This window comes from Mastigoproctus giganteus, chromosome 8 (assembly GCF_048544385.1).
Source record: "Mastigoproctus giganteus isolate SK-2022 chromosome 8, ASM4854438v1, whole genome shotgun sequence".
Classification (NCBI taxonomy): Eukaryota; Metazoa; Arthropoda; class Arachnida; order Uropygi; family Thelyphonidae; genus Mastigoproctus; species Mastigoproctus giganteus.
This window is the reverse complement of record NC_143582.1, coordinates 167,659,102-167,685,499: the sequence shown is the minus strand read 5'-3', so window position 1 is coordinate 167,685,499 and position 26,398 is coordinate 167,659,102. Positions and strand designations below refer to the sequence as shown.

At 35.2% G+C, this 26,398-nt stretch overlaps 1 protein-coding gene and 1 long non-coding RNA gene across 2 annotated transcripts; both read left to right on the top strand.

Moving 5' to 3' along the window:
• The first annotated feature begins 241 nt into the window (after nt 1–241).
• LOC150081992 (uncharacterized) lies at nt 242–25,176 on the top strand. The gene is made up of 3 exons (XR_016547252.1): nt 242–276; nt 4,474–4,545; nt 25,085–25,176. It is a non-coding gene; the product is annotated as an uncharacterized LOC150081992 (long non-coding RNA).
• On the top strand, nt 346–3,102 carry LOC150081993 (gamma-tubulin complex component 3 homolog). Its single transcript, XM_090379386.1, has 2 exons — nt 346–2,836; nt 2,867–3,102. Exons 1-2 carry the CDS (start codon nt 376–378, stop codon nt 3,100–3,102), a joined length of 2,697 nt encoding a protein of 898 aa, XP_090235512.1. The 5' UTR covers nt 346–375.
• Nucleotides 25,177–26,398: the final 1,222 nt, after the last annotated feature.

The window sequence follows — 26,398 nt, the reverse complement described above, 5'->3', positions numbered from 1 at the left end:
CTACAATGTGTCTTTTCTACTCTCAATACCACTGAGCACAACACTCATATATAAGTGATAATTTTTAATAGCTAAAATAAATCAAAGATATTCAGTTTTTGCACATATTGCTTTCTGTTAGTAATTAATGATTATAACTTATTATTTTTCAATATCAAAATACCAAGAAATATTGAACTTTTTTAAAAACCCGCTTGGTGGCGTTATGTAGTTAACTACAAGAATTTTAAAGTTGGTGGATTAAGGAGAAGTAGCGCCATTTCTAATGATGTTAGCGTAAGTTTTGTGTAATAATACATTTTTGCTAGTGCAAATAAACAGATTGTGTTAAGTTATGCACTTCGAGTAGATGAATGAACGTGAAGGGCGGCAGATATGTCTCATAATACCTCTTCCGATAAATATACTTCCTCTACTCTGGTATATAAGTTATGTTGCCATATTACTAAGTTACCTCCAGAGTCGGTCACTCCGTGTTATCAGTTTGCATTGCAACTTTTGGGAAGCACACCATCCGCATCTGCAGATAAAGATGAATTTAGTACCAGTGACAAAATTAAAAAAAAGTTGGTGAAAGATGGGCGTCAGAAAGATGCCGTTGTGTTTAGTGAGCTGCATCGAAAACTTCAGACAAGTGCAGTGCTGAAAAATAGATATGCTGTATTGTGTCTTTTTTCTAGTCTGTACAATGCTAACAATGGGCTAGCTTTTAAAGCTGCTTATTTTAGCACCGGCTTGAAAAAGGTATTTACATCAACTCCGGCATCGTTGGGAAGTTACGATGCTTTGAACAGTCGGGTTCTTCCTCATAAAGGACTACTCTCAGAAGAAATTATGTCTGCTATTAATTCTGGAACAGAATATTCATCGAACTTGCAATTGCAGCAAAAAGATAACAGCGGGAAAAAAGGAATTCATTTAGGAACAACAGAAGACATAGGTGATGTAGGCTTAGGTCGTCAGTATGGAAGCAGAGTGGCACATGTTGCAGCAATGTTTTCTTCTAAAGAAAAGCAACAGTTAGTAACATGGTCATCAGTAAAACGAGAAAAAGTATCAGTTGGTAGTCCTAAACAGAAATCCAAAGAAACAAATACGTCTTTTAATGAAGTATCTGAAAAGCAGTTATTACAAGAAGTACTATATGCCACACAAGGGATTAGTGGGAAATTGATAACCTTAGAAACCAATCGAAATAATTTTCATGTAGATATTAAAACCACTTTACCATCTCCTGTAAGACGCCTTGTTTTACGATTTACTGAGATGGGATGGATGTATTCAAAAATCAGCAATTTTTGTAAAACACAGAACTTGGAGAAATCTGTGGGTTTAGTTGGACAAAGTTTTGTTGCTGCACTTCAGCAAGAACTGGCAGAGTATTACCATTTATTAGCCGTACTTCAGTCACAATTGCAACAGGATAGCTCAGCAGACATTTCACCCAATGGAACTGGAGGTCTCTCTCTACATCGTTTGTCAGTATGGTTTTTAGAACCATATGTACATATTAAAGCCCTTGCTTCCATTGTTGACACGTGCAAAGGTAAGAAAGGTGGCTCTCTTGCTTCATCTTTGTATTCATTTCTTCAGTATGCTGACCCAAATATACAAATATTAGTTAGACATTTGTTGCGTGTGGTGGTTTTACCAATCTACAGGATATTAACTTATTGGATATTTTGTGGAGAACTTGAAGACAGTTGCGGTGAATTTTTTGTAGCAGCTAATTCTACAGTTGCTGATAGTAGTCTTTGGCAAGAAAAATACAGTTTAAGAAAAGCCATGATACCATCTTTTCTAACCATGGATCAAGCAAGAAAAATTCTTTCTACTGGTAAAGCTTTAAACTTTTTGCGTCAAGTATGTCAGGATCATACTTCTCCTAAAGGTAGAGAAGTATATAAAGAAGCTTTGGATTCAACAAATGTTGAATCCCTGTTTAGTCAAGATAAGGATGGGGAATTTCAAACATTATTAGAGATGACCTATATAAAGACAAGTAAACATGTGTTAAGTGTTCTTTATACAGAATATAAGTTGATGGAACACTTGCAAGCCATGCGACAATACTTACTTCTTGGTCAGGGAGATTTCATCAGGCATTTAATGGACCTTTCAGAACCCGACCTCTCTAAAGCAGCAAATATGTTGTATTCACATAATTTATCAGGTATCCTTGAAAGTGCCATTCGAGCCACAAATGCACAATTTGATGATCCAGATATTCTTCAGAGGCTGGATGTCCGACTTTTGGAAGTTTCCCCGGGTGATACTGGTTGGGATGTTTTTAGTCTTGATTACCATGTGGATGGACCAATTGGAACTATATTTACACCACAGTGTATGACATACTATCTAAGGCTTTTTAATGCATTGTGGAGGGCAAAACGCATGGAATATGTTTTATCAAATATATGGGAGGGGCAGACAACTTATTCAAGGCTTCAGAAGCAGATACCAGAACTAATACCAGTTTCATACCATTGTCATATTATTCTTTCTGAAATGGTTCATTTTGTTCAGCAAATGCAATATTATATTGCCTTTGAGGTAATGGAATGTTCGTGGGCTGATTTGCTACAAAAGATTAGTATTGCACAAGATTTAGATCAGGTAATAGCAGCTCATGAAGAGTTTCTTGATACCCTTCTCACTAGAACGCTACTAGATGAAGAATCTAAAGATTTATTGACACAGTTGAGAGCAATTTATGACTTAATTATTCGATTTCAACATGTTCAAGATAAATTTTGGAGACAGGCTGAAGCTTTGTCAGAAACTGAGTCCAAAGGGGATGCAATGATTTCTACAAAAACAGAAGAGGGAGATTGGGGTATTACAGAGCACAAAGATGAAATTAAAGAGCAGCACACAAAATTTGTCAGATCAGTTATACCAGCTACAAGAGCACAACTCCGTGTACTTACATATTCATATGAAGAAATGGTACAGAAATTCCTTTTGATGCTAACTGATCATGATGATCAAAATTTAAGATTTTTGAGCTTTAGACTTGATTTTAATGAACATTACAAAAGTCGTAACACTCGTTTACAGACATCTTTAACCTATCAGCATCGTCGCAGATCATTAAAATAATATCAAGCCTTTATTTAATACCATTAAAAGTGAAATGTAGGGTCTACGGTTTTATACTCACTATAAATATCTGCTATACTATTTGGTATACCATTATTAATTAAATCATAATTTCACTCATTGCTGCAAGCATTTTGCCTAGTGATATGTATTGAAGCAGCTTGAAAACTGAATAACAATATCTCTTTACGTAAACAAAGCAGATGGAATTTGCACTACAGTTATTTATATCATGATGTGTATTATATTTATTATCCACAGTTTTGCTTATCAAAGAAGTTTAAAAAAAAAAAAAAAACTCAAATTTTTGTGGTTTGGAATTAAGAAAAGAGTAAAATGCATTTTTATTTGTGCATTATTTCACATAAGAGATTGCTTTTTATTTACTTAGAACGATAGTTGGTTTGTGTGTGTGGCAAATTGAAGTTCTTAAATTTTTGATAATACTTCTATTCAAATATTCCTTACAATGTTTTTTACCATTTTATTATCACAAAAAGAAATAAATAAGAACTGCATCTGTCAGTATTTTTCACGAAGTTCCTTAATCATGCTGTACATTGTACCAGATTGAAAAAAAAAAAATAAGACTGACTGACAATAAGGGGAGAGCCTTTATCTTTGGTATACCATTATTAATTAAATTATTAATTGGATTAAGCAAATCTAATCTAATCTGATTTTTCTGGCTTAATCTAATTTTATCTGAAGTAATCCAGTGGAAACACAGGTAAAATCTGATTAAACCAGAAAACAAACTTTCCAGACTACTGAACATTTTGACTGTTCTGCCACAAACAAAAATAACAAAAAAAAGGGCTGTTTCCTGTTTTTTGTGGTGGTTTGGGAACTGTTGACCTTTTTTTTTTTATATAGTGTAACCTTCCAGGTTAAATTCATGTTTTGGCAAGCACAGTACTCAAGGTTAGCCAGCCGGGTGGGTAAAGTGCCTGCCTGGCAACCCAAAGGTCGCGGGTGTGATTCTCACCTCGGGCTTGGATCAAAGTACTGCAAAAACCTTGGGAGGTGCATTATGGCCACAGAAGCCTATGCGCCAACAACTATCAAAAAAAAAAAAAAAAAGTACTGGTGTTGCAGCTCTGTTATGTCCTTCAAGTTTTATATTCATGTCTGTATGTTGTAGTTTTCTTAGTTAACTTAAGCAGATTTGTTGTAATGCATTTGCTTCGTTGACATAGATATTGAGCGAGTACAGTGGCATAGCTGGGCAGTCAAACCTTTAATATGCACTTTTAAATATATTAGTATGCTATTAAAAATATTAAACCATATGTTTCTTATATATTTTTAATGGCCTTTTAATTAATTTTGTAAAGTCGATCAAAAATAATGATCCTTTCCATTTTACAGTGCTACTTGGCAGAGTACATATACCCACTGTTCAATGTCGCAGTAGAATTCAAAAAGAGCAGATTTTAAAAGGTTTAAATATTATTTGACATAGCATAAGTTATGTATATATGGCAGAATATTCTATTTTATTTGAATGAAATAAATGTATATGGCAAGATAAACATCTCTTGTTTGTTTTCCAAACTAAATTATAACTTGCAGATCAACCCATTAAATATTATTGGATACTGTACTACCCTGATATGCTTAATGATGCTGTGTATGCAGACTTGGTATTAATGTATATGCTAATGCCTCATAATGAAATTTTACAAAGTTACATTAACTGGCATGTGATTATGATTTTTATTATTAAATTTTTTTCAACAAAGATTTTTGTTGGTGCAACATAAAGCAAAAAAAAAAATTATAATATTAGATATAGTTACCCAAAATTAAATAGTTAAAGTCAAAACTGTCATTTAATAAAGCACTGGTTTCTGTGCTTTTTTGAAAAATTTAAATTTCTGGAATGCTGAGAAAGTCCCCCTTAGAAAGAGTGGGGTCCAGTGGTCCTCTCCTGGAAAAGTTTTGGAAAATCATGGTGCCAGATCCACCAAATTCAAAAATTTGGGGTTTTAAAGTTTTTAAAATTTAGATTTTTTTTTTAAGCTGTAAACAGTTAGTTTTGAATGAATTATTTTTATTTCCCCCCCCCCCCCCCCCCCGAGATATCAAGAAAATTTATTTATCATTTTGGCCACTTTTGCCACTCACCATGACTCCCGCTTCATTGTTGTTGCATGTTTAATAAAGTCACCTTTTTTTTATTTGATGCTTCAATAATTTATGCTTATTCAATAAACAGTGTACATTCTCATTCCCAGCAATGCTATTTAAATAATAGTGTCATGAGTCCTAATTTCACATTTAAAATTATAGTAAATTGGACAAATTAATTAATAGGTATTATTTATTATTCAAAATCTTTTTATATAGGTTTCCACAATAAAAGCATGTCATCATTCGTTATTGTGATATTTTTTCAAAATTTGATATTCAAAATCTTTTTATATAGGTTTCCACAATAAAAGCATGTCATAATTTATTATTGTGATATTTTTTTTTACTGTTTATGGCTGAATGATGGCCCTGAATAAGTCATGTTTATATATATTTGCGTGCATTAAAAAGTTTTAGAGGAGGCTCTACCACTCTTATCGAAAATAATGCTGACAGAGTAGATGCCAGTAGACTTTTTTTTTTTTTATTTATTTTTAACTTCCAGAACTCTGTTCTGGTTCATTCCAGCAGGAAAAAAAATAAAACTGCAACTTGTTTTCCATCTTTTTTTTTTCTTCTTCTTTTTCTGGATTCAAACAGACATTTTCTTGGATGTCTGTATCATCAGAAAAAGTGAGAATAATTATTTTTAAAACAAATTAATATGAATTCATGATTTAAAAAGGGGGGGGGGGAATTAATTCCTGCCATGCATATTTGTTTAATTTGAATCAGTAATTAGTCATAAACAGTCTGAATTGGTGCTTGCACAGAGAGCCAGAACTGCAGGATATTGTAAGAAATTTTGCCTTTTAAAATAATTGCAATTTATATAAATGTGCTAGACAATAAGTTCAGTTCATTGACACAGATACTAATATTTTGCAGGCAAAGGATGTGTAATCTGTTTTCTTTTTGATCAGTTGTTTTGATCTAAATATTAGATGTGTGTTATTTTTGCATGACTGTTAATAACTACCAAGTGGAATAATTTGAATTTATGTACAATTTAGTTTATGCTCACTTTTTCTATATAAACATGAATGTTTTTTTTTTTTTTTGTTTTCCCTCTCCAAATTCCAGAAAAATGCAAAGGTTTGTTTTTATTCCCATTGCTTTTTAGTAGTTTCAGTAGTAGTTTTAATTTTCTTGCCAGAAAAGTTTCCAATTTTTCTTAAAAATTAAACCACCATTGAGAATGGAGCTGACATTACCTTTATGTGCCTATGGGTTTCACACAAGTGCCAACAGATTAATAATAATGAAAAATGAGAAAAAGGCCAGATCTTTCCAAGGTATTCAGAACTATTGAAGAATTGAAATCTTTCATCTTTGTCATTCACAAGTTAGATGCACACCAATGTTGTTTTCTGGGATCATGAATTTGAACTTGCCTATAATAAATCATTAAAATGTGTTCTTATTTTGCCAAATGTACTGTTAAACAGTAACCCATTATTAGAGCATCTGTTGTTTAAAAAAAAATCATTGATGGTGTCATAAGAGTCATTAGCAGAAATAGTTAATAGTACACTGATAAAAATATAGCCTATTAATATCCACTTTTCCTTCTTGTATAGGGAGAGGTGAAAATATGCTGATGTCTGAAGGTTCAGTTACAGCCATAAAATATGAGATAACAAAAATTTGTATACTGCATATGTTTAGAACTAATAAGCATTGGACTACAGTGATATGTAGCAATTACATAAACTTAGTGGGAATGGGTCTAGCTAAATATGTATAATTTAGTAATTCTTCTATACAAAAAAAAATCATTAGTAGTGCCATACTAATGATTTTTTTTCATAGAAATAAGAGCTAATAGTACACTGATAAGCATATAGCCTATTAATTACAGATTTTTTGCAGAACTTTTTTTTTTTTTTTTTGAACAAAATATGCAGAAATAAATACTGAAGGTGCCATTTCTGCAAAATATGCAGAAATGGCACCTGTTTGTTACTTTTACCATCCCTCAGTATGATTATGCGCAGAAAATCTTGCAGAAATATCAAATATATCATGTAAAATGGTTATACGAGTGAGCATTAGGCAGGGAAACATGGTTTTATTTTAATCATTCTGTGGGTAATGGTTGATGCCGTTGTATTCTGAATTTGCTGCGCTAATGCTGGCATTCCGATAGAATCAGTTCTTTCTTCTATTCTTTTCCCTCTTTTCTGTAATTTTCCCTTGTATGATAATGACCTTCCACTGACTAGAAATCCTATCCATAGTTTTGCTGATGATAGCACACTGCATTCCACTTTCCAATTTGGGAAACCTTGTCTTGCACAAACATTCTCAAATATTCACCACCAATTCTTTAAATGCCAATCTCCAGGTAATTCTCCATTGGTATAAAGGAAACTTAAATTCAGTCTTTCTGAAACTCAGTCTTGTCTTATTTTTCACAAAAATAAGACAAGACTGAAAAAATATATATATACTACTCCTGTGCTCACCTTCAGTAATGCTCAGATTTCCAGACAAGATCAAATATATCTGTTAGAGATTATCTTGATTCTAATCTTTCTTGGCATAAACACATCACAAACAAATATTGCTTTTTCTACATAAAAAAAAACTGGGTTTCTTTGTTGCTCTTACCTTTAATTTTCTAAATGACTATGCACTCTATACAAACTCAAATCTGCCTTTCCTGAAATGTAGTGATGCCCTTCACTCTATTTCATAGGCATTCAGATCTTGCTGCATGCTTTTCTATAGATATGTCCATGGGTGCTTTCTTCTGAATTGACATCTGTAATTCCCCCATTCTCATCCAAACTAGTCCAGGCATAAACCAGTCAACATTCATTCACTGCTAACTCCAAAGAATCAAATTTTCTGCTTCTGCATTTTCCTTATGATCTAATTATCAACAGTGACTCTTCATACTTTAAAAATTTGCAGACAAAGGAATCAGTTGGTGGCAGCGATCAGTGTATTTAGGTGGGATTTACTTAAAGATGTAATTACTATCAAGGACAATGGGAAGGGCTTTTGCTTTCATAATGACTACTACAATAGTCCAGTTCTTAAAATCTATTCAGTGGGATTAACTGATGATGTAACAGCAAATTCTAAATGGGAGACATTCATGGAAGTAATCTTAGAAGCTACTAGGTTTTTTATACCAACCAAGAGTTGCTTTTCAAGGCTTAGACAATGGATGTTCAGATGAACTGATGAGATGGTAGAGAAAAAAAAATATATGGGATGCATTTAAATTGTATTATACATCTACAGAAGGTATAAACTACTCTGCAATCAAGTCACAAAGGGTGTTAGAGAAACAAAGGCAGACTAAGAGAAGTCTGGTAAAGAATGCAGAAAGTAGCATACTTATTTTTTTTTATGTTAACACAAGAAAGAAAGGGATAAATCATATTCTTCCACCAGATATGAATAGTATAACCATTGATGATATCAAACTTCTTTGTTTATATAAAAGGAAGGAGTGGGATGAATCATATTGATTCACTAGGCTTGAATGGTATAACTGCTATCTTTTGCAGGACTATCAAAATTAGAAATGTACGTTCACTGCAGTCTGACCTGGGAGTGGTTTCAGGGTTCCCATCCATTTAGTCACTGGGTCAGCAGAGCTGCATAATATCAGAGTTAGTGAAGAGTCTAAATCAGGAAGGTCCAAAACAGTGTTGTCATTCATGGGACAGAGGTCCCGTCCAAATATTGATGGTAGGTCAGGTTGACCGTCCTGCTTGAATTTGGGCAAGACGAGTTAGTCGGGTGTATGTTGTCATTCCAGTGGTAGGGATCTTCTTGTGAAGAGCTCCTGGCAGTATTGCGAGAAGGCCCTGTACTCTCTGTCGCTGTCCAACAAGTAATGCACCTGGTGTTTTGGATTGAAGTTAATTCTGGTAATCGGAATGTAGCAAAGGTCCTCATATAAAGGGCAGTCATACATTAGGTGACTCCTACTCTCTGCAGTGGCAGAGAGGATCATCAATAATTCCAAGTGATGGTTGTACAACAGAGGCCTCTTTTCTGCCTCACAAATAAACTCCTCTGTTTCAAACATTTTGTTTTTGACAAACTGAATAGATATTTTGCATTTACATTCACACATGAAGAATTTTTTAGGGATCAGGATGCTGAAATAAATCAAATTAAAGGGAGCTAAATGATTTTGTATTACCTGAGAGGAAAGTGGAAGAGAAATTGTTGATTCTAAACAAAGAAGATTCATGGGGCAGATGGGATTTATCCAGTATATTAAGGGATGCAGCAAAAGAGGTCAACAAACCTTTAGCCATAATTATAAAGGCATCCTTGGATTCAGAGGAAAATCCCTACTGACTGGAGATGTGTGAATATATTTCCCATTCATAGAGGTAGATCAGAGGGTGAAGTGAGTAATGAGTATTGAATTTTTATTTATTGTATGACAAAATACTTACGTTATATAAAAATTAACCCTTTGTGGCTTTAAGTTAAGGGGTGATCTTGCCTGATCAGGCTGATTGGATAGTATGATGCAATAATAAAGGAACTGAATGCAAAAAAATAATTTGAATTCATATAGAGAACAAACAGTTTGCAGAAATTCAAGTCTGATGTCAACAAGTTTCTTGTGTCTTCTCAGCCTTCAACCCATGCATTGTAATAAGTATGTGCTGTTCAATAAAGAATGATCATATTTTGATGGTCGTTTTCAAAGTAGTCCCCATTTGATGAAGTGCACTTATGGCAACATTTCTGCCATTTTTCATTTTCCCCTGATGTCTTTACAACTTCTGATGACTGGAAAAGTTTTCCTTTCAGCTCCTTTAACTTTGAAAATAATTAAAAAAAAAAAATTGCAGGGTGGTTGAGGAACACATTTGACATTAATGTTGGCTAAATACTTTGACAGTATGAGCAATGTGAGGTCTCACATTGTCGTGATGCAGCATCCATCCACCTGCATGAAGTTGTGGTCATTTGCAACGATGAATGTGATCCTGCAAAGTGTGCAGTACAGTTCTGTTGTAAGGACCTGCAACAGTCATATGATGTGGCACAGCATGCTGGTGAACCAGACCTTGAGTTTCAGAAAAAGAGATGACCATAGGCTTTCCTACAGTAGCCACAACTTTTGCTTTTTGTGGTGTTGGCGATGACGTAGACTTCCAAAAAGAGCTATGAACTCTCCAGTTCAAAATAATGAAACATGCCTCATCTGCATTGTCACCTTGCGCAGAACCTCATCTTTAGTAACCATACATTGTAGCTCCTGATAAACCATGCGAACTTACTGTTGCTCAGATGTGAGTAGTCTTGGAACCCAGTGTGCACAAATACGTGTCACATGCAAATAGTCATGGAGAATACCGTGCATGCTTCCTTCTAATATTCTCACTCTGTCAGTTGCCTTACTGTTATACAACTATCTTCTCTCGTGATTACAGAAGTAGTGTTTATGGTTTCTGTGGTGACAGCAGTGGTTGGAACTCCAGGACCACCGATACTTGTGATTGAATCACATCCATCTTTAAACATCTAAACCACCTGCAAGCTGTGTTGTATATGAGCCTAGATTCATCACCATAATGTCATGTCCATTGTTACGTAGATGAAACTGAATGGGCATAAACTTGACAGACCACCAAGGTCACACTGTGTGCACAAGTCAGCTGCACAGTTGCTATGTGATGCAGCTTGGTTTTGTCTTAAATTATGCAGCTCACTTAGATGTAGTGAGCATTATGGTTGATCATGAAAAATCGTGATCATTCTTTATTGAACAGCCTTCTTACAATAGGTTGTTATATCTTTTGTGTTTTGTGGTTTTGTAGTAGTAGTAGTAGTAGTGGCATGTGATGCAAGAAAGCAAGTGTATGAGCCTATGCAGCATCAGCCAAAAAAAAAAAAAAAAATCGCACCATTCCCTCCAAATGCTTGTCCAGTTCCTCCTTAAATTTATTTAACCTATCAACTTCCACAACGACAGATGGAAGTTTGTTCCAGCAATTAATCACCCGCTGGCTAAAGGTAAATTTACGCACATCTAGTCTACATCTGTCTTTTCTTAATTTGAATTTATGCCCCCTTAGGTTCATAATCTGAAGTATCCCATCAGAATTCAGGGTGCTCAATCCATTCAATGCCTTATACGCCTCAGTCAGATCACCGTGCAGGTGCCTAGTCTCCAGCCACTGCAATTTGCAGAACTTAAGCCTCTCTTGGTAAGAAGATCCCTTCATTCCCCTCACCAATCTTGTTGCCCTTCTCTGTACGCGCTCAAGCAAATCTACATCCTTCCTAAAATGAGAAAGAAAGAAAGAAGAGATTGTAAACAAACCTGACACATTTTTTTCTACATTTGTGCTAGCTCTATTTTGAAAAAGCAAAGGAAAAATATTAGAAATATTAATCTTGTCAGCAGAAAACATAGTTATGTGCAACTAGAAGAATGTGAAGACAGTTAAAAACTAACTGATTTACACAGGAAATGTCCTTAATTTCTGTTCCAATTACTCTATTTCAGCAAAAGCAAACACCATAACTCGAAGAAGTCTCTTGCTCCCCGTCCCTCAACCAGGAACTCAGATGCATCAAATGTAAAATAATGGCTATATACCTTCCAGTTTATTTAAAGAACCATGGAAAAAACAATTGGCAATTTTGGGCTATCCAAGGGCCCACCCAGGGGCATTTTAAACGTGGGGTGAGAAATTCAATAGGCTGAACAACAAATATAAGATGATGGTGTAGTTTCAGGGAAGTAAGCACAAACAACACCTCAGTGTCATTTCCTCTGCCGGCAGTGGAAAAAAATAACATGTTCTGTAAGGTTACCCATCAATGCAACAAGACTTGCATGTTTCAGTCATACAGAAAACTGAAAGCATGCATGTGTAAGTGTGTAGACTGCACCTGGAAAAATAACAGTATCTAGTGATTGGCAGTCCACAGAATCTCCAAGGCCACAGCTTTAGGTAGAAAGCTTCCATAAGAATCCTATTTGCAATAAACACTGGAAGAGAAGGAACTTCTTTGAAGCCTTCAAGATTCATTTCTAACATGAATAGAAATGAGGATTATTATTCCCCCAACCAGATGCATTTCTTCCTTTCAGCCTCTCACTCAGTTCTCTAGATCAGTGATCTCCAGAGTTGGGTGCACACACACCCCCTAGGGGTGCACGAGATAATCCTCAATAAAATCATGAGGACTATTTTCCACACTGATATATAATCTAGATATAATACATTATATCTAGATAAAAAAAAACCTAGATATAATGCATACCATTTAAATTATTTATAAATAAAACATAGTATTGCATTACATTTACTACTCTTTTTAAATTAATGATTTCTTATTTTATACTTGAACTTCAGTTTCATTTGTGATCTTTTAAAATTATATGTGATTTTAGATATAATGCCTTCCATGTAAATGATTTATAAATAAAAAAAAATATATTAAACTTATATATTTAATTTTTTTTCCAGGGTGTGCGCTAGTCCTTTTAAGTAAAATAAGGGTGCACTACCGAAAAAGTTTGGAGACCATTGCTCTAGATCTATTCCACTGACACTTTTCTGGAATTTTCTGAGCAATGCAGACAGGCTGCCAGGGCAGGTCATGGGATTTTCTCAATAATATATAGGAATTTTGCTAGCAGGGAAAAGGAGGTGATAGTCCTCTGTATAAGGCAATGGTCAGGCCACGCCTTGAGTACTGCATACAGGTCTGGAGGCCTCATTTTAGGAAGTATGTAGATTTTCTTAAGCATGTACAGAGAAGGGCAACAAGATTGGTGAGGGGAATGAAGGGATCCTCTTACCAATAAGTTCTGCAAATTGCAGTGGCTGGAGACTAGGCACCTGTGTGGTGATCTGATTGGGGTGTATAAAGCCTTGAATGTGTTGAGCACGCTGAATTCTGATGGGATTCTTCCACTTGTTCAGATTACGAACCTAAGGGGGCATAAATTCAAATTAAGGAAAGACAGATGTAGAATAGATGTGTGGAAATTTGCCTTTAGTCAGTGGGTGGTTAATTGCTGGAACAAACTTCCATCTGTCGTTGTGGAAGTTGATAGGTTAAATAAATTTTAAGGAGGAACTGGACAAATATTTAGAGGGAATGGTTGTGTGAAATTTTTTTTTTTTTTGGCTGATGCCATAAGTTCATACACTTGCTTTCTTGCATCACATGCCACTACTACTACTACTTCTTCCCTGCCAACAGCCACATTCTTTGTTTTTATACCAGCAGCAATGTTATTTCCTTCCCTCCAGAGTGTGCTGGTGATACTAGAAAAATGTGAGCAATTTAAATATTCTCATTCTCCAATGGGGAAACATTTAATTTCAATCCTTCTAAAACTCAGTCCTGTCTTATATTTTGCAAAAAGGATTCTTCTGTGCCTGTGCTTATCTTCAGACTCTGATTTCTAGACAAGATCACATATCTCTATTAGGGATTACCATTACTTCTAATCTCTCTCTTGGCATAAGCACATCAGAAATATTGCTTCCTCTGCATCTAAAAAAGCTACTGGGATTTTCCTTTTACTCTCAGCATTACTTTTCTTCTAAACAGCTACAAATCTCAAATCCACATCTGGAGCAATGCCCCCATAACCTCCCAGGTTTGTAGATGCCATTCAAAATGGGACAGTTAGGTTAATTAATGACCAACCTTTTACAAAGTTTCTCCATTTTCTGTCTCATAGGCATATTATTTCTGTTGTGTGCCTTATTTATAGATACTCCCATGGGTGCTGTTATTTTGAATTGCTTCTATAATTCCTCCTTCTTCCAAACCAGTCTGAACACTTTTCACAACCAATCAAGATCTACTTACTGTCAAACTTCAAACATACAGAACCAACTTTTCTTCTTCTTTATTTATTCCTTAACTTCTGTTTTTTGGAACAACCTCCCTTCACACATATTTTCGAAAAATTACATCTGTGGAAATTAAAATCTAATGTCAACATTTCATCTTTCATTTTTTTCAACCATTGACCAATGTGTTATACCAAGTACTATAGTTCTAATACCTTTCATGTTTTTTTGGGAGGGAAATCTGATATCTTACTTATCTACTTATGTTAAACAACCAGATGTAATTGTAAAAATAAATTAAATGTTATTGAAGTAGTCTTGGGAACTATTTTAATAGTTTAATGTATAGTTTTACTAATATTTTTCAGGGAAAAGTCATTGAATGGTTTATCTCTGTGCAGTGAAATATTTTTTCATTCTTCTGATTACAGAATTTATTAAAAATACATATTTAGGAATGAAACCAAGGTAAACCATAGGTGTCACTCATGTTGAACAGTTGAGGAAATGGAGTAGAAGCATGAAAATCTTCATTTTTCACATTTTTGTGTTATACTACCACTCTGCTTATTGGAGGCTTGAAGCGGTGGAACCTATGTTTAGTCTCCAGAGCTAAGTTCCAGTCAACCCTTCCCCATCTCTTCCATCATGCAGGATGACTGATAAATTTTGAGGTTATGATGGACATGATGGCGTGATCCAAACTTCCTTACATTTTGAGGGTACAGTGTTCCCAGACCAGCAGCTAGTTAGTACACTGGACTGAACCTATTGGTAACTCTCTAGGAGGCTTCCGGATCAGCTAGTGTATAATCTTGCTACCTTTACTCTGCCAGATACTGATTGGAGGGAGTCAGAGTAGTGTGGGGGGCATTGTCGAGGCCACGTTATGTCAAGGATTTGGGTATATTCTTACCATGTGTACGCCATATCCAAAAATTTCATTATTTCATATAGCATGTCCCTCACTTTTTCTTACTATTGAATACAAAATGAATTGTAAAACTAAGCTTATCTGCGAAAAGATCTAAATATCCCAAACACTTCCTAGTTCATTTCACAAATTACGTGGTCTCAGTTCTAATCTCAACGATCCATTTCCACTTGCATTCTACCAAACCCCATGTATTTTTTCTGACCGAATCTCATTTATCGGTTGATTCAACTACTGCTCATCTCAGTTGCCCAAATTATTCACTGTATGATTCCTTTCACCTCAAAGGTGGAATTTGTGCATATGTCCGTTCCGATATTCTATGTCAGAGACTTGGTAATTTGGAATCTCCTCTTTTCGATCTTCTCTGGCTTAAAATCTCTCTTTCTCATTCTATCAAATTCATTTGTTGTCTCTATCATTCTCCCAACTACACTAATCACATGGAACTCTTTGACTTTCTCCAGTCCAACTTTCCTGACAGTGAGGTAATTTTTCTTGGTGATTTAATGTTCAAAACTCCAGCTGGCTTCCGTTTTCTAGTCACACCAACCCAACTGGTCGAGATGCTGAGGCTTTTGCAATTACTAATGACCTCACACAGATTATTCATTTACCTACCAGAATACTGGACAATCCTAACCATACAGCCAACATACCTGATCTTTTTCTTACGAACAACTCTTCTAAGTACACGGTCAAGGTGAGTGGTCCTTTAGGCACCTCAGATCACAACTTGGTGTCTCTTCTCGAATGAAGCCTTTATCTCATGGCTATTCCCAACATCGTCATTCTTTGACATTACAAGAATGCAAAATGGGATGACCTGCGAGATTTCTCTTCCTTGGTCTGATTACTGTTTCAGAACTTCTGATCTCAATGTTTGCTCAGATCGGGTCAGTGAAATTATTCTAGTAGGAATAATTTAATCCTTTATTCCACACTTTAAAATCTTGCACTTTATCTAAACTTTGGTTTTCCAATAAATGTCCTAAGGCTGTTCAACAGAAGAATGTCGCATATCGTAATTGGCTTGTTTCCAATTCTTCAGTTTCATTTTCTGCCTACATCAAACCTCGCAACAATTGTAAAGCATTTATTAATCAGTCCAAACTATATTTTGAACAGTCTAAGCGTATAAAACTTGTTTCTTGCCCTAATGGTAGCCGAGCATTCTGGTCTCTTGCCAAAGCTATTGGCCGCAACTTTTTCCCATCTCTGCTCCCACCTCTGTCAAAACTAGATGGTTCTGTTGTCATTTCAGCCAAGGATAAAGCCATTTTTTTCTTCCAACTTATTATAAATGATCTTGGTAAAACACATCCCACCATTCCCAACACGCACCATTGAATACCCCCTCTGGTCTTCCGTTAAAAGGATGTCAGAAGGATTTTGATGAATCTGGATGCTAAGAAAGCTCCAGGTCCTTATGGTATTTCTCCATTTGTTCTCAACACCTGTGCTCCTGAACTTACTCCTGTTCTTCGCTTTCTTATTCCAAAGGTGTTTTTTTTTTTTTTCTGCTTGAAAATTTGCTCATATCCAGCCAGTTCCTAAAAAGGTGACAAATCCCTCCCATCCTATCGTCCCATTGAAATTACTTCTACTCATTTCTAAATTAATGAGAAATCATTAACTGGCAACTCTTAAACTACTTAGAAACCTTTTGTCTGATCAACGGTTGCCAGTATGGATTCTGTCAGTGTCGATCCACTGGTTAAAACTTGGCTTATGTTACCCATTCATGGAAAAATTCGGTGAAATACAAGCAGTTGCTCTTGACATTTCAAAGGCTTTTGATCGTGTTTGGCATAAAGGTCTTCTAAACAAGCTTCCACCTTATCGTTTGCCAACTGTTTTTGTAATTGGTTATCGAGTTTTCTCTCTGATCGCTTGATGATGGTAGATGGCTCTCTGTCTTCTAACTTCTCCACTAATGCTGGTGTCCCCCCCAAGGTTCAGTTCTTTCCCCCATTCTTTTCCTCTTGTATATTAATGACCTTCTTCCATTGACTGGAAATCCTATCCATAGTTTTGCCGATGATAGCACATTGCATTCCCCTTTCCAGTTCGAGAAAACCTTACCCCGCTCAATCAGCTTCAACTTCTCAAATATCTGCTATCAATTCCTTAAATGCCAATCTCCACGTAATTCTCCAGTGGGGAAATTTCAATCATTCTAAAACTCAGTATTGTCTTATATCTTGCAAAAAGGATTCTTCTGTACCTATGCTTATCTTTGGTGGCACTCACTCCGATTTCTAGGCAAGATGTATATCTCTTTTCGGGATTACCCTGACTTCTAATCTTCCTTGGCACAAAACATTAAAACAAATATTGGTTCCTCTGCATCTATATTGGTTTTCTCTTTTGTTCTTGGTGTTGATTTTCTTCCAAACAGCTGTTCACTCTGTACAAATCAAAAATCCACCCTAACGTGGAACATTGTTCCCACATCCTGGGCGGTGCCCCCAAAACCTCTCGCAGGCTTCTAGATTCCATTCAGAAGAGGGCAGTTAAGTTAATTAATGATTTATCTCTAACAGTGTCTCTCCACTTGCTGTCTCATAAACATACTGATTCTGCTGCATGCCTTTTCTACAGATACTTCCATGGGCACTGTTCTTCTGAATCGGCTTCTATAATTCCTGCTGTCTCTTTCAAAACAGTTCGAACATGTGCCGTCACCAGCCAACATCCATTTACTGTCCATCTTCAAACTCACAGAACCAACTTTTCATCTTCCTTGTTTATTCATTCAACTGCCATTTTCTGGAACAGCCTTCCTTCATACGTATTTCCCAAAAATTACAGTCTACAAAAGTTAAAGTCTAATGTCAACAAATATCTTCTTTCGTCTTCTCAACCTCCAACTCAAGCGTGGTACTAAGTATTATAGGTTCTAATACCTCTTGTTTTTGGGGGTTTTCATAAAAAAATTTTTTAAAAAAATTTCAGTTTTTATGGCACAAAGGAGTGTTGATCTGAGAAAAGCCATAGAGGTGTGTATTTTTTTTACATACCAAAAATGAAATGGCCATAACACTAAAAAGTATATTTTGCGTTTAAATATTCCTTCTTTTTTAAGACCCATCTGCATATTCATATTATGAGAGTGACTGTTCACAGCATGAAGTTATGTGAACTGCAACAGTTGGCACAAATTGAGTTATGATAAATTTCGATCTTTGTAATCTGCAGAAATCCTGGGATTAAATATACTAAAATACTCTTTGGGCAGCATCATTTTCTTGATACAGATGCTCCTTAACTAACCTGAAAGGCCCTTTTTTATAAAGGGGACATTTAAGTTTTGTGCCAATTACACAGTTGATTTACTTAAAAGAGACATGGAAATTAACCTGTGAATGATGTCAGTAAGCAGTTTGACAATAGCATTTTTGTAGACTTTAAAAATTAACTTCAACTTTTGCAAAGGTTAATACTATATCTGATATCCCAAACAACTTGCAATATGCTGTTTGCAAGGCTGTTGATAAGGCTTTATGGTGATGAGAGAAAATTTCGGATATGTTACAAACCAAATTGTTCAGAAGGATATGATAAAAAATTTTTTTGGACAGGTATGTGCAATTGCTTTTATGTGTAGCGTTAGTTGAGGCATATGATACAGCATCAGCCAAAAAAAAAAAACTTCCTATTTCTCCCATCCATTCACTCCAGATGTTTGTCCAGTTCTTTGAATTTATTTAAGCTATCAACGTTCACAACAACAGATGGAAGTTTTTTCCAGCAATCAACTACCTGTGGCTAAAGGCAAATTTCCACACATCAATTCTACAACTGTCTTTCCTCAGTTTAAATTTATGCTTCCTCAGTTTTGTAATCTAGTAAGAGAAAGAATCCCACAGCATTGAGCTTGCTCAAACCATTCAAGGCCTTGTACATCTCAATCAGATCACCTTGCAGTTGTCTAGTATCCACACATTGCAATTTGCAGAACTTAAGCCTTTCTTGGTAAGAGCACCCCTTTGTTCCCCTCACCAATTTTGTTGCCCTTCTCTGTACTCATTCCAGCAACTCTACATCCTAAAATGAGGCCTCCAGACCTCTACTCAGTATTCAGGGTGTTGCCTGACCAAGGGATAATCACCTCCTTATCCCTGCTATCAAAATTCCTGTATATCATTGACAAGACCCCATGATCTGCGCTGACAGGCCATGGGATCTAAACTGCTCAGAAAACTTCATATCTGACTGCACAATTATCCCCCCCCCCAGATCTTTTTCATTCTCCACTACCCTGAGGGTAGTAACCAAAGTTGGTATGTTTCTCTGGGATTACTGCTATTTTGATGTACTGAAAATGTGGATTGCAAGTGGTAATACACCAAATGGGACCAGATTTTTGAACCTGTTGAATGCTGTTATCTATACCAGCACATTAGAGAAGGAATTAAATGGCTGAACTGCCCTTGCTCTGGTTCTCACCAAGGATACTGTTGGTATTTAGGATATAATAGGGCTGGAACTGATAGTGAACACTTTCATAATATGGTTAGTTTCCAAATCTTGTTGGTTAAAAGAAAGTTTGGGGGCTTTGATTTTGGGGGAGGGGAGTAGTGTTGATTATAGTGGTTTGATGTGTTTCTTGTGCTCTGATAATTCTTCAGTGAATGGATAAGAAAAATTACTGTTAGACCTGAAATGTATTGTACAAATGAAGATTTATTAACATTTTTAGTAATGTAATGAAAGAAGATAAGACTGAAAATCACACAAAATATTTGCAGTATCATTCAAATTCTGAAGTACCACCTACTCTGTCGGCAGTGTTATTCTGCACGGCCTGTATCATTTCAGCATGTATCACACACAGATTATTTTTTACATTTCTGCTGCAAAAGTGCATTGGATAAGGAGTGAACTACATTTAAAAATGTAATGCACAGAATTTCAACCTAACTTCTCTTTTGTATAACATCCCTGCCCAGGGTTGTCTCACAGATTGCAACAATGAAAGTACATACTGATATAATTCCTATATAAAAGCCCATTTGACAATTAATTGTGAGAAGGGGAAAAGTTAGGGAGGTACCAGGATTACCAACAAAATCCTGCATAAAATAAGTAATTGGCAAACTAAAATATAAATACATGGCTATCAGACCCAACCTGATAATTGCAGGGTTGAGTGGAGAAATAACTGAGCTGTGGACATAAATAACATTATCGGATGCATTTAAGGGATTTATGGAAGCCATTAGGTTCATTTCAATTCAGAAGTGCTGCAAAGAAAAAAGTCTCCAAAATGGTTGACAAGAGCTGAAAAGCTTAAATGAGAAAATGGAAAAGACATAAGTTAGTTACAGACTACTGGGAGACTATTTTGTATGACATTTGTAAGGATACGTGTAATTGAACCATTGGTAGTGTAATACATGTGAAAGCTATGAGATAGCTAAGAACAGAGAACAAAGCAAATAGGTAGGACCCTTAGAAGATGGTAGTGGTTGTGGAATCATAGATGGTATGGAATGGCAGATGAATTCAGGTAGTTTGCAATGACCTTTACAAATGAAAGTGTTTGAACTAAGGGAAAACAGTGAAGAGGAGTCAACCCATTGTAAAATTAGTGAAATAACCATCAGAAATAAAAAAAAATAAATAACTGTCTTTTTAGAAGCACCTATCAGGAAAATGTTACTGAAAATGAGGAAGAATAAGGCTGTAGGGGTGGAAAGTATGCATATATCCAGTTATACTGAAAAAAAAAAAAAAAGTCTTCAGAAGGAACCACGTCATTTAAAAAATCTATATGCACAAATTCCGACAAACAACTATCAATTTTACACAACACTCACTGGGATTGAGCATTGTAAATTGAGAGACTTAACCCCAATGCCCACTGACAGCTAATTATTATAGTGGCATGCAAGTTTTTAAAAATTTATTGATGCTAACAAAATCATCCATAGACCTGAGTGGAAACAAAAGGAATCAACTTTGTGACATAACTGTTCTGGAGAAGCATCTTTCAGGAAAACATTACTGAGGCAGGATAAAGACTATAGGAATGGAATACACCTATCCCATCATACTAAAAAAAGGTGGTATGTGTATCAAATTAGACCTGTAAGATTGAATTTGATAGCAGACATGGCAAAATGTAATGAAACAGTATCACTTCAGTGAGAATATGATCACAGTATGGGTTTCTTGTGATATGTCCTTCCTTTGACAAACCCATGCAAGGTCTTTTCCTGACAATCTAATTAACTACTACTATAAGGTCATAAAACATTTGGATGCAAAAACACAACTTTGGCATTCGGTACCTACACTTCAATAATGCCTACTGCTTTTGATATATATATACCGTGGGAATTTATTGTATAAATTGGAGAAGAAAAGACTAGCTCAACATATGTTTTTCTGAAAATTGCTTGTTTTCAGGGGCGATTTCCCAGATAAAGCCTGAAACTTGAAAGATAGGTAAAAAGAAGACAAATGGGAGGGAAACAAATTTCAAACAACAGAAAGAGGTAAATGATAAAGGCCATTATCAAATCAGTAAAAAAAATTATAACAAAAACAGTCTATTAGCAATCTACACAAGCAATTGATCTATAGGTACTGATAGTGATGGAAGATTTCAAAGGAAAACTGTCAAAATTTGTTGATGTGAAAGTTGGGATGTTAATGATTAGAAACAGGTCATATTGTCATATGATATGAATCTTTAAAGGTGTATACTAATAATTAGTTCTAGATGTAAGATCTAGTGTGACGGTACAGAAACCCAGGAGCAACTTTTAAAGACTTGGGGGTTAAAACAAACGGGTATGGAGTTAACCATGCAGTATGGAAAGGTAACCACAGAGGTACATTATAGCTTGTCAATGATAAATTCAGTCTTTACAAGTAGGAAGTGTTTACTTGAAATGAAAGCTTCATCCATGTAGGGTTTAGAAGCTATTTATTACTTGAGTCTAACAGTCATGTTTTGCAGATGTTTTCTCTTCTGCCTGTTCAATAATTGCAGTCCTGTAGAATTATACTCACTAGAAAGGCAGAGCAAAAAACATCTGCAAAACATACACTGGTGTATGTTTTGCAGATGTTTTTTGCCTACTGAAGAAAATGCATTACCTAGGAATTTCACATTTCCTAACGGTTTTTCGCGATGGTATGTTACATTAATGACTAGCGTCACAGATAGAAATATAAACAAAAGATATTTATTAATAGTTAAGCCAAAGCTCAATAATCCATCACTAATCCAGCAGCTTTGGGACCTGTGGAGTGCCGGATTAGTGAGTTTCTCGGATCACTGGTGGTTATTTTAGCACATACAGTTTACCCAACAGCTAACCACCTTATCCTACCTTTAACACATTGACTGCCAAGCTAGCTTAAGAAAAAAACTCCCCAGGGGCCAAAAAATATTTAGCAAATATGATTAGTAATTCTAAAATAAATATTGTAATGTCAGTGCTGTCGTTTTTTTTTTTTTTTTTTCATTTAAAATGTCAAAAAAAAAAAAGTATTTTTTAATGTAGCATATATGTGGCCCGGTAGGTTAAATTTTAAGCAGTGTCGGCCACAAAAATGTGACGCTATTACAGCATACATATGAAGGTCGTTTGTGATTAGTTTACTGCACATTCGGCAAGCACTGCAATAAAATAAACTCAAACATCGCAATAAGTGTGTCAGTATTGTTAGAGATTTTGTGAAAACAAATTCTTCAGCACGTTGTATTATCCATCATATTGTGTTGTGTTTTTCTGCAAGTTTGTACAAGTGTGTTGTAAAAAAAAAAAAAAAATATATATATATCTAAAAAGGAATGGCTAAAAGAAAATTACTAAAATAAGAGGAACTGAGAGAAATTGCTGGAATTTACAATCAAGCAGAGTTGAACTTCTCACAGACACACCGCTGTTGAGTTTTTTTCAGAAGTTCAACTTATCTGTTATGGATAATGTAGTGTTTGCGCTTTACACCACGAGAGCCGCTTCCTTTATGCATTGGAACCGTGGCTGGGGCTGAATGTAAGCAGGTTATAATAATAAATGCAGAAAAACGTGGGAATGGCTTGCCAGTGTTTACGAGTTCACACCAACAGCTGATGCTGCCACCAAAACGGTAACGGCGGGTCAGTGTACCGACCCAAGAAATTTGAAATTACGTTTGGAAATTATGTCCGAATTAACAGTGGAACCGAATTAGTGATGGTCGGTCTGTATATGATATCAAAATTATTCTTTGCATCCAGTTCCTTTGTGACTACATCATAATATCTAATCAGATTGGTCAGACAAGACTTTCCCCTTAATAACAAACCTATACTGTGTCCTAGCTATAACTGGTCTTGTCTAGTTGATTCTATAGTTCTTATTTTTGTGTTCTCGAGCTTAAATTCAGATAAATTCATTCAGTGTTATGCTCCAGGGTATGTTCACATTTAGATTTGTATATGTATTTATGTTAATTGCATTAGGACATCAAATTTCATGTAAAAATTTATAGTTATATTTAAGAAAATATGGTCATAGCTTAGCTTTTGGGCTTCAGTGTAGTTACTAAGAAATTGGCTGCTCTGCTAAATTCCAACTGGTTGCTACTTGGAGTGAAACAGTAAGTTGGCCACACACCAGTTGCCATTGCAGTGGACAATATTGAAATTTCCAGAATAAGATAAAAAAAAAAAAAAAAAACCACTGCAAATGTGGGTCTTGTCTAGTTGATTCTATAGTTCTTATTTTTGTGTTCTCTAGCTTAAATTCAGATATATTCAGTGTTATGCTCTGGGGTATGTTCACATTTAGATTTGTATATGTATTTATTTAATTGCATCAGGACATCAAATTTCATGTAAAAATTTATAGTTATATTTAAGAAAATATGGTCAAGGCCTAGCTTTTGGGTTTCAGTGTAGTTACTAAGAAATTGGCTGCTCTGCTAAATTCCAACTGATTGCTACTTGGAGTGAAACATTAAGTTGGCCACACACCAGTTGCCATTGCAGTGAAAGGTTTTACAGTTGGCTGGATTACAGAAAAGACGTACCTGTGATTATATGTACCTGTCACATATGCCTAAATTATAAACAATGTGAACAAATTTAGCACTTTAAAAGTTATTGAATGCAGTCTAATAGCAATGTGACACATTCACTTGTGGTGCAGTTGACTTAGGGCTAATGATAGTGATGGGAAAATGCAGGGAAATCTGTTTCCAACAATTTCCTAGTTTTGGGTTACTCTGTATACATGGATGAAACTCTCAATATATTTCAAAGAAAGTTTCCTTGTGATTTTGACAATGAAAATTCCAGAAATCTTTGTTATCACACAAAAAGTAAAAGTGCAGAACCAAGTTAAGCCTGTTCTTGATAAGTACACATATGCTGATAAACATGAATTTAAAATTGGCATGTAGCTGTCACATCCAGTTAAGTTTGTTATTGAAGTGAGTGCTCTTAACATCTTATGGCAATGCTTCCAGTCATACTCTTTGGCTTCACTTCACACAAAATTCTGGCTATCAGTCCAGTTGTTCGAGTACATGGGTTTTTTCAATTGATATTTTGCTCGCTGTCAAATGTAAATAAGAGGGGAACAATATTGAAATTTCCAGAATAAGAGAAAATAAAAAAAAAAAAAACACTGCAAATGTGGGTTTTTTTTTTTTTTTTTTAAATAGAAATATATTTGAATTGTTTCTTGTCAATTTTTAAGGTGGAGTAACGCTGCTTAACCAAGTGGAAGTATGAGGAACAGAAAATCACTGGCACAACCAAATCTGGGTTACAGCACAAAAACAGACATAACGTCACTATATCATATATTTGCATTGTAATTCTGCCTTTAATTGGATTATTATGACTAAAGGTACATTGAGAAAAACAGTTAGTTGGCATGTTGGTTTTAATTTTAATCATCTACTATTTGTATAGTGTATAACTAAAATGTATAATATTTCAAAGTATTTTAAGTGGCACCTCTCTTCCCCCCTTCCTCCAACATGTCTCTAATAGTGATAATATTTATGGTGCCAAAAATTATAGTTGGAAATGTGAGTCGTTGAATATAAATGTTTTCTGTTGTAAATTAAACTACAAACTTTTTAGGTGGTGTGAGATTAACTGATTAAAGCAGTTTAACAAGAGGAAAGCAGTGGTCAAAGTTCTCTCTTTAAAATGAAGATCCTTGTTGACTGAACAAAGCAACTCCATTCTAATTGTGAAATATTGATGTTACTACTCTGTTGAATAAGTAAAGATAACTTTTTTTTTTTTGTTTTTAGTATGTATATATATTATTAAATAATTATATATATATTATATATATTAAATATATATATATATATATATATATATATAGTATATATATATATTAAATAATTTTAAATATCAAATTTGTTGTGGTCTTGTTGAAACATTCATGTGAATGTTTTTGTCTTCCAGGTTTTGTACAATATGTAATATTTTTTTTTTTTTTTTTTTTTAATTTTGTTTGCCGGCATCATTTTTAGAATCCATATTAAAAAGTATATTGTTTACCATGCACATAAATTATTTATTGTGTGACAGAACTTCAGTACATGCATATGCACTTATTTTATACATGCATTTAATTTGCAATGTTTCTGTACTGAAATGTTTCTGATTAGCTTGTAAATGCAATCAATAAAAATTTGTATATATCTTTAAAATATGTGTGTATTTGCACGCACTCTTTTCATATTATAGAAAACACTTTCATGCGAGGTGCCTCCGTAGCCAGGTGGGCTACGGAGCCCCCCCGTCTAAGTTATTATTTTGTTCAAATTAGTTTATTGCCACTTGATTCAATCTTAGTACATTCCCGGAGACCAGACTTGTACTTTCCAATATCAATGCGTCTTAAGAAGGCTCTCAGAATCTGGCAGTGGCATTATTGACTACACAACAAGCACAGCAGCAACAATGCTTGCCACCAAGAACAGCATGGCTCATGGAAAGAGTGAAGAACATCAATTAGATGAACCTGTGACAAATACTTTTTCTCCTTATATACCCATTTTGTGAAGGGAACAAAAGAGTGCTCTTATACCTAGAAAGGCTTCAGTTGTGCAAATTGCAGCTTCTGGAGACCAAGCACCTGTGGGGTGATCATTAAAGTGTTTAAGGCCTTGAATGGATTGAGTAAATTAAATGCAATGGCATTTTTCCTCATGATGAGAGAGGACTTAAGGGGCCATAAATTTAAGTTGAGGAGGGATGGTTGCAGGATGTGCAGAAGTTTACCTTCAGCCAGCAGGTGGTTGAATATTGGAACAGGCTTCCATCTGTTGTGGAAGCATAGGTCTAGTTATGGGGGTAATCGTTCACTGGCGTAACTACCTCATGCCCACCACAGCCAGAATTCCAGAATGGTAAGGTATTCCAACAGTTTGTCTCCAT

Bases quoted from the DNA above. Each gene is read 5' to 3' on its own strand.
- LOC150081993 (XM_090379386.1), top strand. From the start codon at position 376: ATGTCTCATAATACCTCTTCCGATAAATATACTTCCTCTACTCTGGTA. The intron at 2,837-2,866 runs GTATTACAGAGC...ATGAAATTAAAG, and splicing joins AACAGAAGAGGGAGATTGGG to AGCAGCACACAAAATTTGTC.